Source organism: Lissotriton vulgaris, chromosome 9 (assembly GCF_964263255.1).
Source record: "Lissotriton vulgaris chromosome 9, aLisVul1.2, whole genome shotgun sequence".
NCBI lineage: Eukaryota > Metazoa > Chordata > Amphibia > Caudata > Salamandridae > Lissotriton > Lissotriton vulgaris.
In genome coordinates, this window is record NC_141697.1 from 265202029 (window position 1) to 265217315 (window position 15287).

Below are 15287 nucleotides of genomic sequence, written 5' to 3' on the forward strand. Positions count from 1 at the left end.
GAAGACACTTTTCCTTTAAGTAATATGGTCTTCCATCACTCACGGCCAATATTTTTAAAGCTAATTACTGACCTACTCATGAGGCCTTTTCTCTGGGTCCACATGCAGTCCGTTATTGCGGATCACAATCAGTTTTGTGTGCTGATGTTTACAACTGATGTCCCAAGAAGTCATGTACTGCAAAAAATGGTTTGGGGTGAAAAGGCATGGAGGATTCCCTGGTCTCCAGTTGTATCATTTAAGCTTGCTCCCCATGTTGCCAGGGCTCCTCCTACTGATTGTTATCCTAAAATGAAAACCAACTCTTAACCTCAAGGTAGCGGGGGCAGAGCAACTCAAGGCTCCTTCTGGGAAATTATGTGAGATGGAAACTCAGTAATAAATCCTTGTCCAGTCAGTACTTTTACTTTTAAAGAAGAAAATGTACTTTAGTGCACACAAGCTAAATACTGCACATGGAATCACAAAATGATGCATAGTGCACAATTGGCAAAAACATATTTCTGATGGATACTTCTAAGCCCACATTCCTCACCTTGTGAATATGCCCCAAACGACAGACAGGATACGTAAACTTTTTGAGCAGTACATCTGCTTGCCGGTAAGTGAAATTATGTGTTCCACATTAGCGGCACCCAAGTATTCTTTTCTTTCTGCACCTTCAGATGCAGATCCTTGGTCTTTTCAAAACCCTTTTTGCAAAAAATGTCACTGCATAAGACAAGAAGGTTCAAGCCGTATAGGGACGACATGTTCCTTGGGAATGTCTGCTCCTCCAAGACAATTTCATCACCAATTTTGCCCCTTTTGGAGGCTAAGTTAGGAGTTTCCAAATCTGACAATATCAGACCCTGCTGCCAGCCCAACAAATCTCCTAGTCCTTTTGTGGCCTAGGCCGTGGCTTGCAAAGGGAACACCCAGGCCATCAGGGACAACAGACGGGTCCTCCCCTGCCCTTCTAGCTGATGCAGTCCCAAAATCTCTTTTGTGTGTATTTTGCAGCACATAGCCACCCTTCTTTGGGCAGAATATTGTATTTTCTCAGTGGATGGTAATCCATCTGCCAAATGAGTCCTCACTTGTCCATCAAGGCTATGGCCTCCCATTTCTTTCAACCCCACCACACCTTCCACCCACAATCAGGACAGCTGAGGACCACATGTCCATCTGGCAGGACTTGGCCCGTTCTGGCCAAAGCGGCCATAGAGAGGGTTTGGGCCTTCCTCGTGTCTGAAAGTGGACCAGGAGCAGTTTCAGTTTCTATTACTTCCTTTTGGTGTCACTAGTGATCCTCAGGTGTTATCAAAAGTGATGGCAGTGGTCGCAGCACACCTTCGGTAGTCAGGGGTACCAGTCTTTCCCTACCTCGCCGACTGGCTGTTGAAGGCAGACTCACAGCAGGCAGTCATCAACCACCTCCAGATGACAGCAGACCTTTTAACATCGTTTTGGTTCTTGATCAAAGTGCTGAAGTCACATCTGACTCCACACAGGATGCCTTTCTTTAGAGCAATTCTCGATTCTGTACAGTTTCATACTTTACCACGGGAATGGAGAGTCCAGGTCATTCAGGCTATGATCCCGATGCTTCAGCCTCTGTCCTGGATCTCAGTGTGGATGACTAAGACTACTGGGAATCCTGACCTCCTGCATTTTCTTTTCTAAACTTATCCGGTTTTCTTTTTAGGAAACCAGGATGCATTTACAAAAATAATATTGCTTTATTTAAAGGAAGTTAAAGCCACTGTGGTTTGTTGACTCAAGCAGGCCACAATGCCTGTGGCTCAAAAAAATCCTAGTGGGTCTCAATTTATGACCTACCTCATGCATATTAATGAGGTAGGTCGAATTGCAACCCACTATGAATCAGAATTTCATGAACCAACCTTTCTGATGGATACATCTGCCTGTGGATTTCTCACCTTATGAATATCCCTTGCGCCAGCATTCCTTGGAAATTTTTCGTATCTCTTTGCGCCTACGAGGTCGTCACAGCGTCATGGCTCCGCACGCGGCTCCGCATGTCGTCACCTAAGCCATAAGAAGACCACGTCCGTTCCCTTTTTTCCGCGCTGTTGACGCTACACACAGAATGTGATCTACGGCATCAAATGCCCATGCGGCATGATGTATGTGGGAAAAACGGAGTGTAAACTTAAAGTCAGAGTGACGGAGCACAAAAGTAAGATCAGGAACCAAGCATTGGCATCGCCATTAGCACAACATTGGAAAGAATTAAAACACTCCATCTCCCAGTTACGTTTCTGTATAATAGAGAAGATCACACCGAAACAGGGTGTAGACAACAATCGACAGAAACTTCTCCAACGAGAACTATATTGGATCAAGACTTTACAAACAATGTCCCCAACAGGGTTTAATGACAGATACGATCTATCATGTTACCTATAAATGATGCTTCAGAAAAGGGACACTGTTATAGGAAGGTGATTCTTGCAATGACTTTACAATGGTTCTGCCTACACAAGTTTAGCAGTATATAAATGGAGATTAGCTGGTGAATTCAGTTTGACACTACATCCCACGTACATTACTGATATCACTCGGACTCAGTTTTGACATACTCGAGACACCATATGTGTTACTCACTTGCCCTAATACATGTATGTATTTTTTGTATATGTACACAGTTATACCTGTAACCCCAATTACCTACTACATTGACACGCATTTAGTGTCTTTCACCGACAGTTATGGCTTTTACACAACAATTAGTCTCCTGATTCGACCGTGACAAGAGTATTAACATTTGAACTGTGGACATACTTTCGTTAGCAACACTACGCATCGGCTCATCGTAGGAGTTACACATTCTCAGAGACTATACCTTATCTTTCATCGTATGAGTCAATCTCCAGACAGGTTATCAGTGATTAACGCTTAGAGCGAGCTCCCAATATAATTGGATTCAATCCGCATTCGAACCGTTTGTAACGGAGTATTAGTTAGTCTATAGAGGATTTTACTTTGATATACATTTTTCATCCAGTCTTGTGAAAAATGTCACATAGAAATTACTTATACTACATAGAAATCCTCGGTTTATATTTATAAAGGTGACACTGTTGACTAACAACAGCATTAAGCGTTAATAACACACCTTTTTAAGATGGCATCCGGGTAGCAACGGGCGATCGGCAGCATTGAATATTAGTCTGTCTATAGTCTCGGCATCTATAGTCGTGCATATTTACTACTGTTGGCCATGGCGGCCACCGTCTCAACATTCGAACGCTTGGAGATCGGCGAACTGGGATAAACGGGGAGAAACTATCATTAGGTATGCAGTTTGGATTCTTTCCGATTTTTTCCGTTTAGAACCATAGAGGCTTTTTAACAACATTGACTTATACCTGCTTCTGATCTTCTTTCAGATACGCGAAGATTGCTAAATTTCCAGGTAGGAAGCCGTGTTCTATTATCAGGTCGTGTAGAGATATATCTGACAAAGGACAGAGACTAATTTAGTCTCTCATTGTTTTTCTAACAACGTACAGGTTTAAAGTCGACCGACCGAACATACAGGTAGGAAATGAGATACTGTTAAGTAGATACAACAAAATCTTTCATGCTCATTGAGCTTGTATGGCCAGTCATATGTAGGCATTGAATTAACAGACCACGCATGTGGGTTTCTATTACAGCACATATCACCGCGATTTTCAAGTACACTCTGGTAAGCCAACATCAAATACCCCACTGCTCAGTACTAATTTGTTAGATGTGATGGCACATGTCACATAAAAAAGTTTTTCCATTTTCAGGCGAGACTCAATAATTATCAACCCAATTAAGGTACGAGATTCCGCATTGATTTAGATGTATTATTAGCTACCATGGGCACACACAACAATCAACACATTTTCATTTTTTCTTTTAGACTTTCCCCTGAGGAAGGTACCGTTTGGGTACCGAAATGCATCGGGCGTGCTATATGTTAATGTTGACTGTAACATAAAAAGTGTTATGAGAACAGTTTCAAAATGTATATATAATGTTCAAGAATTGATTGTGATGAACTTATGACATGTGAAGTGAAACATGAAACCAAGAAAGATTAAAATGTATGAAAAGTGATGGTATTATCAATTAATTTAAATTGAAAACTTGAATAGGTGTGGGATAACACCAAGTGAACAGTGCATGATTGGACTAACCTTCTGGCTAGTCTTACCTACTCTAGAAGATATAGGCCAGCACGAGGGGACCCTGAATTTCTTTCTTTTCACCCGTCACCTCAGAGTTTGGTGGTTCAGCCTCCATGCTCAAAGAAGTCTGTGGGTTCCTTTCCTCAAGCACTGGCTGACAGAGATTCAAAAAAGCTTGAGCACTCTGCAAAGAAAGTTTTTTCGTCAGCCAGTATGGCTTTGAAATCCACCAACGCAACCTGTTTGTTGGGCATATATATTCACGCACTTATGGACTCTGCCAAGTAGATTCTCCCTAAGTTATCTGAAAAGGATCGGGGTAATTTAAGTGAAGTCTTGGCAGACGTTTAGGTGGCTGCTCGCCAAGTAATCCAGTTGGGCCTGGACACTGCAGATTCAGTGGCAAGGGTGATGGGTTCATCTGTTGCTACTAGGAGACATGCATGGTTGAGGTTTAAGGACAGTAAAGACACAGCAAAATCCTTGGGTTTACAGTCTCAGTCAAGAGGCTATAGCTACAGAAGGTACCGGGGTTTTGGGAAAACTTCCTTTCGTTTCCGTCAGCCACAGCAGCAGGAACAGAACCCTTTCTATAAATCCTACAGAGATAAAGGCAGAGGTCGCCTTCGTGGAGCTGGACGGCATCCCTCTTCCTCCTCCTCCTCTACTTCCCGACCCCTCCCGGTAATGCATCAAAGCAGCCTAGGTCCGCCATCCTGGATCATGTGGGTCCTTGGGAGGCCGGCTTACCCATTTTCTACAAGACTGGAAATGAATAACTTCGGACCTTTGGGTTCCAGATCTTGTAGAAAATGGGTACGCTCTTCCCTTCAGGGAATTTCCCCCTCCTTACCCTCCTTGTCAGAGGTTTTGCGCGGAGGATCATTTGCTTCTCCTCCAGAAGGAGGTTCTTACCCTGTTACAGAAAGGTGCGATAGAGGTGGTTCCAGAGCAGGAAAGGGATCAGGAGTGCTACTCCCGGTATTTTCTGATTCCCAAGAAGGATGGCAGGTTACGTCCTATCGTGGACCTCAGAATATTGAATCGGTTTCTCAAGCAGGAGAGGTTCAAGATGCTTACCCTAGCGCAGGTTCTTCAGGCGCTGCAACTAGAGGACTGGATGGTGTCCATCGACTTACAGGATGCGTATTTTCATATCCCAATCTTGAAGTCGCACAGGAATTATCTCCGTTTTACGGTTGGGTCTCAACATTACCAGTTTGCGGTCCTTCCGTTTGGTCTTACTACCCCACCTCGAGTCTGCACCAAGGATATGGCAGTGGTGGCTGCACATCTCAGGAAGTCGGGGATTCCGGTTTTCCCTTACCTGGACGACTGGCTCTTGAAGGCAGAGTCCCCAGAGATGGTACGTCATCATCTGCAGGTTACAACCCAGCTGTTGTACAAATTGGGTTTTTCGATAAATGTACCCAAGTCTCACCTGGTGCCTTCTCAGTGCAATCTGTGCATATGGGCGGTACTGGATACCACTGCGTGTCGAGCTTTCCCACCTCCTCAAAGGATTTTCGACATACAGGAAATGATTCCCTTGTTTTACATTGGAGCGGGTGTTCCAGTTCTGGAGGTCCCTCGCCTGCTCGATCTGTTCTCTTCCTGCATCCTGCTGGTCAACCATGCACGCTGGCACATAAGGGCGTTCCAGTGGTGTCTCCGCAGAGTGCGCTCTATAAATGACCGAACTTGAACTTGAAGATCTCCAGAGAAACTGCAGCGGATCTGTCTTGGTGGAGCGTGAGGGCACTCTGTCTCAAGGAAAGCCCTTCCACCTTCCCTAGTGTGGGGTGCACATCTGGGGAATCTGGCGATCAAGGGTCTTTGGTCTCCCGAGGAAAGGTTGTTTCACATCAACCTTTTGGAATTGCGGGCGATACGTCTGGCACTCAAGGCCTTTCTCCCGTCATTTTCCTGTCAATTAGTTCAAGTCCTGATGGACAACACTGCCGCGATGTGATATGTCAACAAACAGGGAGGTACGTCTCTGCAGAGAGGCCTTGCAACTGGACTCGGGATCATCGGATTTGCTTGATGACAAATCATCTGGGCAGGGTGCTGAAAGTGCGAGCGTAGAGTCTCAGTCGGCAGTTCTCCGCCAACCATGAGTGGAGGCTTCATCCAGAAGTAGTTCGGCACGTCTTCCAGACGTCTGGAATTCCTCGGGTGGACCTGTTTGCCACTTTCAAGAACGCGCACTGCCCGTCATTCTGCAGGCTCCCGTTTCCGTGGCAGGGAGCGCTGGGGAACGCGTTTCAGTTGAGTTGGAGTTGGAGCTTGCAACTCCTTTACGCGTTTCCTCCCATACCCTTGATTCCTCGGGTTCTGAGGAAGATCCGCCAAGACCGGGCTCAAGTTATATTGATCGCCCCGGATTGGCCAGGAAGGGTGTGCTACACAGACCTTCTTCACCTCTCGTCACACCCTCCTCTCCGTCTCCCTCTCAGGGCAGACCTCCTCTCTCAGATGGAAGGGCAAGTTCTATACCCCCACCCCCAGAGCCTGCACCTTCATGCCTGGAGATTGAACGGGGAAACTTGAATTATTTTTCTCTCCTGCCCGATGTGGTGGACGTTATACTATCGGCCAGGCGACACTCCACCAAGTCTGTCTACTATTATAGGTGGTCTGCGGTCAGAATACAATATGACAGCGCGGAACTGCAGGCATTATGCCCCCTTATGGATAGTGCCTGCAGACACAGCAGGGAGGCTACTCTAGCTAGTGCCTGCAATTACTGTCCGTTTAGCTGGAACTTGGACCACATAAGGCAAGTAGAGAGAGAGGTACTCTGTTGTGGGTTACTGAATTGTAGATCTCTCATCAAACACAGAATCGAAATTTCTGACTTGCTCTCGGACACTAAGCTTGATCTCCTGTTTCTTATGGAGACCTGGCTGGACGCTGACTCTGAGCCAGATATTTTAGAAGCTCTCCCCTACGGCTATACTATAGCCAGAATTGACAGGGCGGTAGGCAGAGGAGGGGGGATAGCGGTGATTTCTAGATCTCCCTTGGAATGCTCCCTTGAACCAGTTATGCTATGTGAAAGTGAGGCCGCTTCTTTATGCTGAACATCAGCTCTAACCATACGATGAAAGGGCTTTTGGTCTATAGACCCCCCTGGTTCCCCGACACGCTTCATGCCCAGTTTGCTGGAGGCCATTGCTCATTCAGCCTTAAGACACGATAAGTTATTGGTTCTGGGTGATCTGAATCTCCATTTGGAGGATCCTCTGAATAAGGGAACAGTTGACCTGCGCCAGGATCTTCAGTCACTTCACCTATACCTGAAATCATGTTCTCCTACTCATCAGCACGGACACCTACTTGATCCGGTGTTCGCCAGCTGGGAGAATGTAGTGGTGTCCACCCCCATCCCCGTTCCATGGTCGGATCACTTTCTGGTGCCGTTTGGGATAAGGGTACCAGAGACTGATAGCCAGGATATAGTGAGGGGCAATCACCCGTGTAGGAAATGGAACATTTTTGTACAGGATGATTTTAATAGAGAGCTGATAGTGGGTGGGCCCCCGGGTGGCTCAGATAGTGAAACCGCCTGTATGAATTTGGATAGGCGCATAATGGACGCTCTCAATAAGGTGGCTCCACTGCTCTTGAACAAAGTTAGGGGCAGGGTACATAAATCTGTGCCCTGGTTTACCCCTGCTCTACATCTCGTAAAAGCTGATTGTAAACGTCTGGAGAGGCAGTGGAGAAAGAGATTTCTGAACCAGGATAGATTGTAATATAGGGAGGAACAGAGGAAATACCATGGCCTTTTAAGACGGGCTAAAGCCACCCATTACAAGGCCAGAATTGGGATGGCGGAGAATTCTACAAAAGAACTCTTTAAAATATATAAGGAGATCTCCTCCCTTGCTGCGACGGCTCTGCCAAGCAGGGGCTCCGTTGAGGATTGCAATCAGGTTGCGAATTATTTCTCGGAGAAGGTGAAGGATATTTATTCATCCTTCTCTGGGATCGGAAGTAGGGGTGTTGAATTTGAGGAGCAGATGGGAGAAACGATGGCAGGGCTGAGACTGAACAACTTTACTGTTCCCTCTCCAGAGACTCTCAGTAAAATCTGTCTCAGTATTAAATCTGGTTCTCCGAGAGATCCCACCCCACCTAAGGTGCTGGGCGAGAGCTTGGAGACTCTTGAGCCGTTCATTAGGCATGTGTTGGAGGTTTCGTTCAATCAACACACATTGCCAGAGAATTGGAAACGAGCCATTGTTCTCACAGTTAAGAAGAAGCTGAACATCAGTCAAGATAAATTAGAAAATCTGCGACCCATCTCGCTTTTGGCATTCTTGGCAAAGGAAGCCGAGAAGGTGGCTAATCGTCAACTCATGACACATCTGGAAGAAGCGGGTCTCCTGCATCCGTCACAATCGGGATTTTGCGCGGGTTATTCCACAGAAACTGCTTTACTACGCGCCACGGAAACCATTAGACAGAGGGCTGATGCCGGCCACACTATGGCTCTGATCATGTTAGACCTCAGTGCCGCCTTCGACACTGTAGCACATTACACCTTGCTGCAGTGTCTGAACAAGGGCGGGGTCTCTGGCCCGGCCCTGAAATGACTGAAGTCCTTCCTGGTAGGCCGCAGTTTCCAGGTTAGACACAGTGCACATTACTCCAATGATTTTAAATTGGAGGCAGGAGTGCCTCAGGGTTCTTCCCTAAGCCCCACCCTGTTCAACCTGTACATGACTCCTTTGGCGGAGATAGTACAGGATTTTGGAGTTGGGGTTGTCTCTTATGCTGATGACACCCAGCTGCTGATCTCCCTATCCCAAGCACCAGAGGTAGCGGCCTCTAACTTCAGGGCTTGCATGCAGGAGCTGGCCTCCTGGATGGATAAGAACTGTCTGAAGTTGAATGGCAGCAAGACAGAGGTGCCTGTGGTGTGAGGTGACACATCGAGCTGGACGGCAGCTTGGTGGCCTCCGAGTCTGGGCCCTACCCCCATTCCATGCACTGAGGTGAAAAACCTGGGGGTCTGGGTGGATTCCACTCTTTCCTATGATGGACATATTAGTAGGGTAGTGGGGAAATGTTTTGGAGTCCTAAAAAATCTGCGCAAAACGTTAAATCTCCTCCCTATAGGAGCTAGGAAGACGATGGTGCATACTCTTATTACCTCTCGCCTAGACTATGGCAACATTCTCTACCTTGGGGCCACAGCAAAAGGTCTGGGGAGACTACAGGTCTTGCAGAATGCTGCAGCACGGTTAGTTCTCATGCAGCCTAGGAGGGCGGCTTCAAAAAAAGCCTTGGACTCACTGCACTGACTCCCAGTACAGAAAAGAGTGATGTTTAAGGCTTTATGCACCTGTCACCCCATCTCCCAGAACCTTGGCCCCTCATATCTGAGTGACTTGGTCACCAGGTATGTACCAGACAGGTCCCTTAGATCCAGTAGGACCGGCCTGATGAAAATTCCGAAGGTAAAGAAGGCCAGAATGGGAGGCCGTTCCTTTAGGTTTCTGGCAGCTCAGAACTGGAACAAACTCCCTGTAAAACTCAGGGTGGAGATCTCTGAAGCCAAGTTTAGAAAGGCGCTTAAACATATCTGTTTTCCGGTTAGCTTGGAGGTGATCTTCAGTTGCGGTCAGTATGTCTCTTCCCTCTCATTCAGCGCGGGGACACGCCGAGATGGCGTAAACATGCGCTTTATACATTTCTTTATTATTATTATTATTATTATTATTATTGATCCCTTAAAAGCTCATCTTTCTGATGTTCTTTGTTTTTCTCTAAATTTGGCCCAGCAGGGTTGTGCTGTGGCCACCGTTACAGGATATTTGTCAGCATTGTCGTCATTTTTGTGTTTACCTGATCAGCCTTCTTTATTTAAGTCTCCTAAAGTCTTAAGATTCATTAAGGGGCTGACAAACATGTTTCCTCCCACTCCTTTTATTATGCCCCAGTAGGATTTGAATCTGGTGTTAACTTTTTTAATGGGTTCTTCATTCGAACCTATGTATGGTTGTCCTTTGAGACTTTTAATTTTTAAAACAGTCTTCCTGGTAGCTATCACTTCGGCCAGGAGGGTGAGTGAACTCCAGGCTTTGAGTTCAAGGCCGCCTTTTCTGACCATACATGCTGAAAGGATGGTACTTAGGACCAGAGCTGCTTTTCTGTCTAAAGTGGTGACTCCCTTCCACCTAGGTCAGTCCATTACCCTTCCTTCTTTCTATCCTCCCCCTCACCCATCCTAAGAAGAGGAGAGACTTCATCGTTTGGATCCAAAGAGGGCGATTAGCTTCTATTTGGACAGAACAAAGGACTTTCGTCAGGATGACCAGCTCTTTGTTGGATATGCTGGTTGTATGAACGACAAGGCGGTGCACAAGCGCACGTTATCCAGGTGGATCATCTTGTGCATCAAGATATGTTCCTCCCTGGCTGGTAAGGAGCCTCCTGTAGGCATTAGAGCTCATTCCACCAGGGCTAAATCGTCTACTTCTGCATTGTCTAGAGGTGTTTCTGTTTTGGACAAATGTAAAGTCGCAAATTGGGCCTCCTTTCACACTTTCACGAAGCATTACTGCTTAGATTCCGAAGTGAGGAGGGATGGCTATTTTGTGCGCTCTGTTTTTCAGGACTTTTTGGTATAGAAGGGTGGACACCCTCCTCCGGGTGAAGTACTGCTGTTGGATTCTATTCATAAGGTGAAGAATACACAGGCAGATGTATCAATCAGAAGAACAAGTTACTTACCTTCAATAACGCTTTTTTCTGGTGGATACAGTATCTGCCTGTGGATTCCTCACAGACCCACCCACCTCCCCGTTGTCATCCCTTTAATATCATAAAAGCTGAAGTATTAGTTATTTGATGTATTTTTGTGTACTCAAGACTTTGTTACCTCTATTCATTTATTGTTGTCTTGTTTGAAGGGCAAGCTTTAGTCTTTCATTATACACTGAGTGTATTTGTGTGAGTTCTGTATACTATGTATGCATTGTCTCTGTGGTCGGTTCGCCCGTTTTGCCTCAGTGGCACGGAAAAAATGGGTGGAACTGACGTCATCACGCCGATGTGGTCTTCTTATGGCTCCGGTGACGTCATGCGAAGCCGCGTGCAGAGCCATGACGCTGTGACGACCTCACCGGCGCAGAGAGCTACGAAAAATTTCCGCAGAATGCTGGCGCAGGGGATATACATAAGGTGAGGAATACACAGGCAAATACTGTATCCACCAGAAAAAGCGTTACCAAAGGTAAGTAACTTGTTCATTAATACATAGGTTGGGTCACAAAATACTAATACATTCGGTAGAAACCAGTGCAAGTTGCACCCACTTCTACCAAATACATTTTAGTAGATTCCTAATAAGAAATTGCAAATCATTCTTTGGTGCAATTTACAATTTCTTATTAGGAATATGTGTAGAAATACTCCCAGGTGGTGAAGTGGATTGGGAGATTTTTCTCACTGTTTCTCCAGTGCCTCCTGTACTTTCTCCCACTTTCTGCATCCGTGCAACAGTATCTCCAGCAATTTAACTTCTTTTGAGGCTTCAGAAGGGGTTTGACTCAAAGACAATAGCAAGGTCGTCCATGCCAGCAACAGGACCCGCTCCCCGCAATCCTTTTGAAGCCAGAGTTGGGGGTCCCGCCGGCAGCATCCAGGGCCTCAGGGGCAGCGTACAACCCAGTGCCTTTACCTCTTTTCCCCCTCTTCAGCATCCAAGCCGCTTTACCTTACCTATGGCAGCACATGACCATCCAATTGGGGGCAGGATAAATTGTTACCACCATGAGTGGCGGACCATTACATCCAACAAACGGGTTCTCCAAATAGTTCAGCAAGGATACTCCCTGCCATTCCTGTGTAACCCATCGTATATCCCAATCACTTCAGAGCGAAGACCATGTTTCCATTTTGCAGAAAGAAGTACAGACTCTTTTGTCCAAAGGCGAACGGGTTTTGGCATCAGAGATAGAGGCTTTATATCACTCCCAATATTTCTTGGTGTTTAAGGAGGAAGGAGGCCTTCATCCTATGTTAAATCTTCACCCTCTCAATTTCTTACTGAAAAAGGTCAAATTCAAGATGCACTCATTGGCATAGGTTGCATCTGCCCTGAATGCAGGAGACTGGAGGGTAGCTTTGGATGTGCAGGCTGCATATTTTCATACCCACACCCTTAAATCCCACAGGCGTTCCCTGCGGTTTAAGGTTGGCAGTCCCACAGGCCTTACGTCAGATTTCCTTGCTCTCCTTTGGCCTCACCAGTGCTCCTCGGGTGTTCATGAAAATGATGGCAGTGTTCACTGGACACCTTCAGAGGTAAATAACAAGCATTGGCATGAACAATAAGTGTCACGGGTGAGCCCTGTTGGCTTTGGCAATGCTTTTTTGCTTTCCAGAATAAATAATAGCAACAAGATACACTACTGTTGATGCTGTGTAACCATGTATCTGTGCTCCCTGCTGATCTGAATACTATAGCACAAAATAACTGTAATGAGATACAGCTCAGTATATGTTGTGTAACCCAGGCAGCTTTACATTTCAAGCCCTGAAGAAATATATGGAGGGGGGCCTGTATGTTTGGCAGCTTTTACAGCATATAAACATTATTGACCACCACATCTCCTAACATAAAGAATAGTGAGAGGTACTCCTTGTCGAGGTAAACACCCTCACCAAAGCCAAAATTCATCAATGTAGTTGTATAATACTGGGAAAATTGGATTTCTGCACAATTTTCTTAAGTTAGGATGCACAGTTTATTAAGTGGTTAGCAATTTTACCACTCTCATGGAGCAAGCTTATAAAAAGAGATGTTTTTGGGAAATGGTCCCAAGATCAACCTTTGGTCTGCTGTACCAGAGACAATGCTTTGAATCTCGATCTATGCTCCATTCTTACCTAAGCTTTCACAGTGCCCAGACTTTGTACACCTGTGTCTTAGCTCATACGGGGTAGAGTTGTCGTGTAATACAGTATATGCTTTATTGACCTGGAATGCGGCTACTTTGTATTTGAAGTCTAAAGTGATTCAGACTTTTTATCACAATCCTGTGGCACATGCTTTGGGCTTTGTCATACAGACCCAGACTTAAAGAGACATCTTTTGGTCTGTGCTTTCTGGAAACAAATTAATAACTTTTTGTTTTTGCTGAGGTTTCTTTAGCCTTGCTCCAGTTCTCGTTATCTGATGACACATACACCAACTTCCAACCCAAAGTGTCATTATTCTAAACCTTTTGTGCTACAATCAGGTCATGTATTATAGCTCAAGGATAACCTGCTGTCTTTGTTTTTTGTTTTTTCTCAGCTACTAAGGAGCGTAAAGAAAAAGTCACCCCCCAAAATTGCTGAAGGACAGCACCAGCAGTCCAGATGGGGGAGCCTCAGATGAACACAGCAGTGTCTTGACGGACAAATTAATTCACCACACAGATGATAACTGCAGGATACTGCTGAAATCAGCATGCAGCTGATACAACGGGACTGCACTTCATTGTCTGATGAGCTGAGGTCCAGATGATTGTGTTGCCATCAACAGTCCTCATACTCATAGGATACTCCTGCTTCCATCTTATTCCTGATCACCACCAAATTCCACTTGATTCAGTATTGTAATCAGGAGCCCAATAGCTATTGGCCTTTACTGCTGTCGCCTGCTGGACTTTACTTCATCACACAGCTGATACATTTAGGATCACACAGCAGCCACAACTGGTTATAGCCAAGGGACATGGGGCAAAGGCAGTGCAGCTGCAGTGACAGGACTGTTCTGCTGTGTCTAGATGGATGCTATTTTGATGACACAGCTGCAATTACTTCAGAACTGATGATCACAGGATTCAACCATCAATGCCACTTTGGTGATACCTCTGAGACAGGAAAGAAGTCATGCAGCTGATACCAACAGATATCACTACAGACCACCATGCAACTGATGTCCGGTGAGCGATACTGCAGTCATATAACCATTTCCTGCTGTCCCTCCTGCAACTAATACCCACTGGGCTGTTTTACACACACCATTCCTGTGATAACAGAGTTCAACTGTGGTTACCAGGTACCAGGCTGCTTCTATCTATAGGAGTAACTACCTCAGTCCCACCATTTTGATGAACACAGCTCAACCTACAGCTGGTACTAGTGGGGGTAACCACAAAACGAACATTAATCACAACTTCTGCTAGTTTATACTGAAAGGCAGCTGGAGGACTGAAATGACTGAATTTCTCAGGGAGTTTTACGGCCAACCTTGACAGTGGAAGTTATGTAGATTGCCATTCCAAAATTCAATAAATGGCAAAGCGGCCAACATTGATAACAAGGCATTTACCTGCAGAGGAAAAGTGGAAAGATAGCAGCATTTTACATACATTACCCTTTTTGTAAATTAAAAGTGTTGGTGATGAAGGATGTAGCAGAATTAGCACAGTCTGGGTCGTATCCCCCCATAAGGCATTTATGGAGCATTGTAGATCAGCAAAAGGTCTGGTGTTCTGTGACATTGCTAGTGATACTTACTGGTTTGCCATCGCGTATTCTGCAGTTGCCTCCTAGAAATATGGTATCTTGGCACATTCCTGATGACAGCTCTCCTTTATAAGGTATCTGGAAGTAGTTGTTGGGCAATTCTCTGTCCATCTGGTTCTGAGTTTGTCGCTGCCGGCGCCATAGCATTGAACACAGCTCTTGTTTACTGCTTGAAAATACATGTACAGATTAATTAAAGAGTTTTTATGAAAACCCATCTTTGCCATAATTATTATTTAATGAAGCGAGGTGTGCACACACCAAGTATCCTTCAAACAGGCGTGTGTGTGTGTGTTTGCTTCCACCCCCCTTTACCCCTGCATGTATGTCTCTCTGTGCACATCTAACTTTTTGTAATCATTATGGCGTTTCAAGGGGGGGGAGTTCTGTTTCGGAGATTTATACTGAAAGACGAACTAGATAAGATGGCACTTTAGCACCGAATTCTTATTCTTCAAAATGATGTTTAATGCATACTGTGTCCAGTGGTGTTTGTATTTGAACCCTCACACCCACAAAATACCTTGTTTTGTGTGAAAGAGCAGGGTGAAAACCCAACATTTTCTAGGAAGCCTTCAGATC

General features: G+C 45.5%; 1 protein-coding gene across 5 annotated transcripts in view; it reads left to right on the top strand.

The window, feature by feature from the left end:
• The window catches only part of TTLL5 (tubulin tyrosine ligase like 5), a 1386223-nt gene extending 1371305 nt beyond the window's left edge, over positions 1-14918 (top strand). For all 5 annotated transcript variants that reach the window (XM_086937525.1, XM_086937527.1, XM_086937530.1 and 2 more), the window contains one exon: positions 13486-14918. In XM_086937525.1, the coding sequence (XP_086793651.1) occupies positions 13486-13492 (7 nt within the window). In that variant the 3' untranslated portion in view covers positions 13493-14918. The remainder of the gene's footprint in view (positions 1-13485) is intronic.
• The last annotated feature ends 369 nt before the right edge of the window (positions 14919-15287 follow it).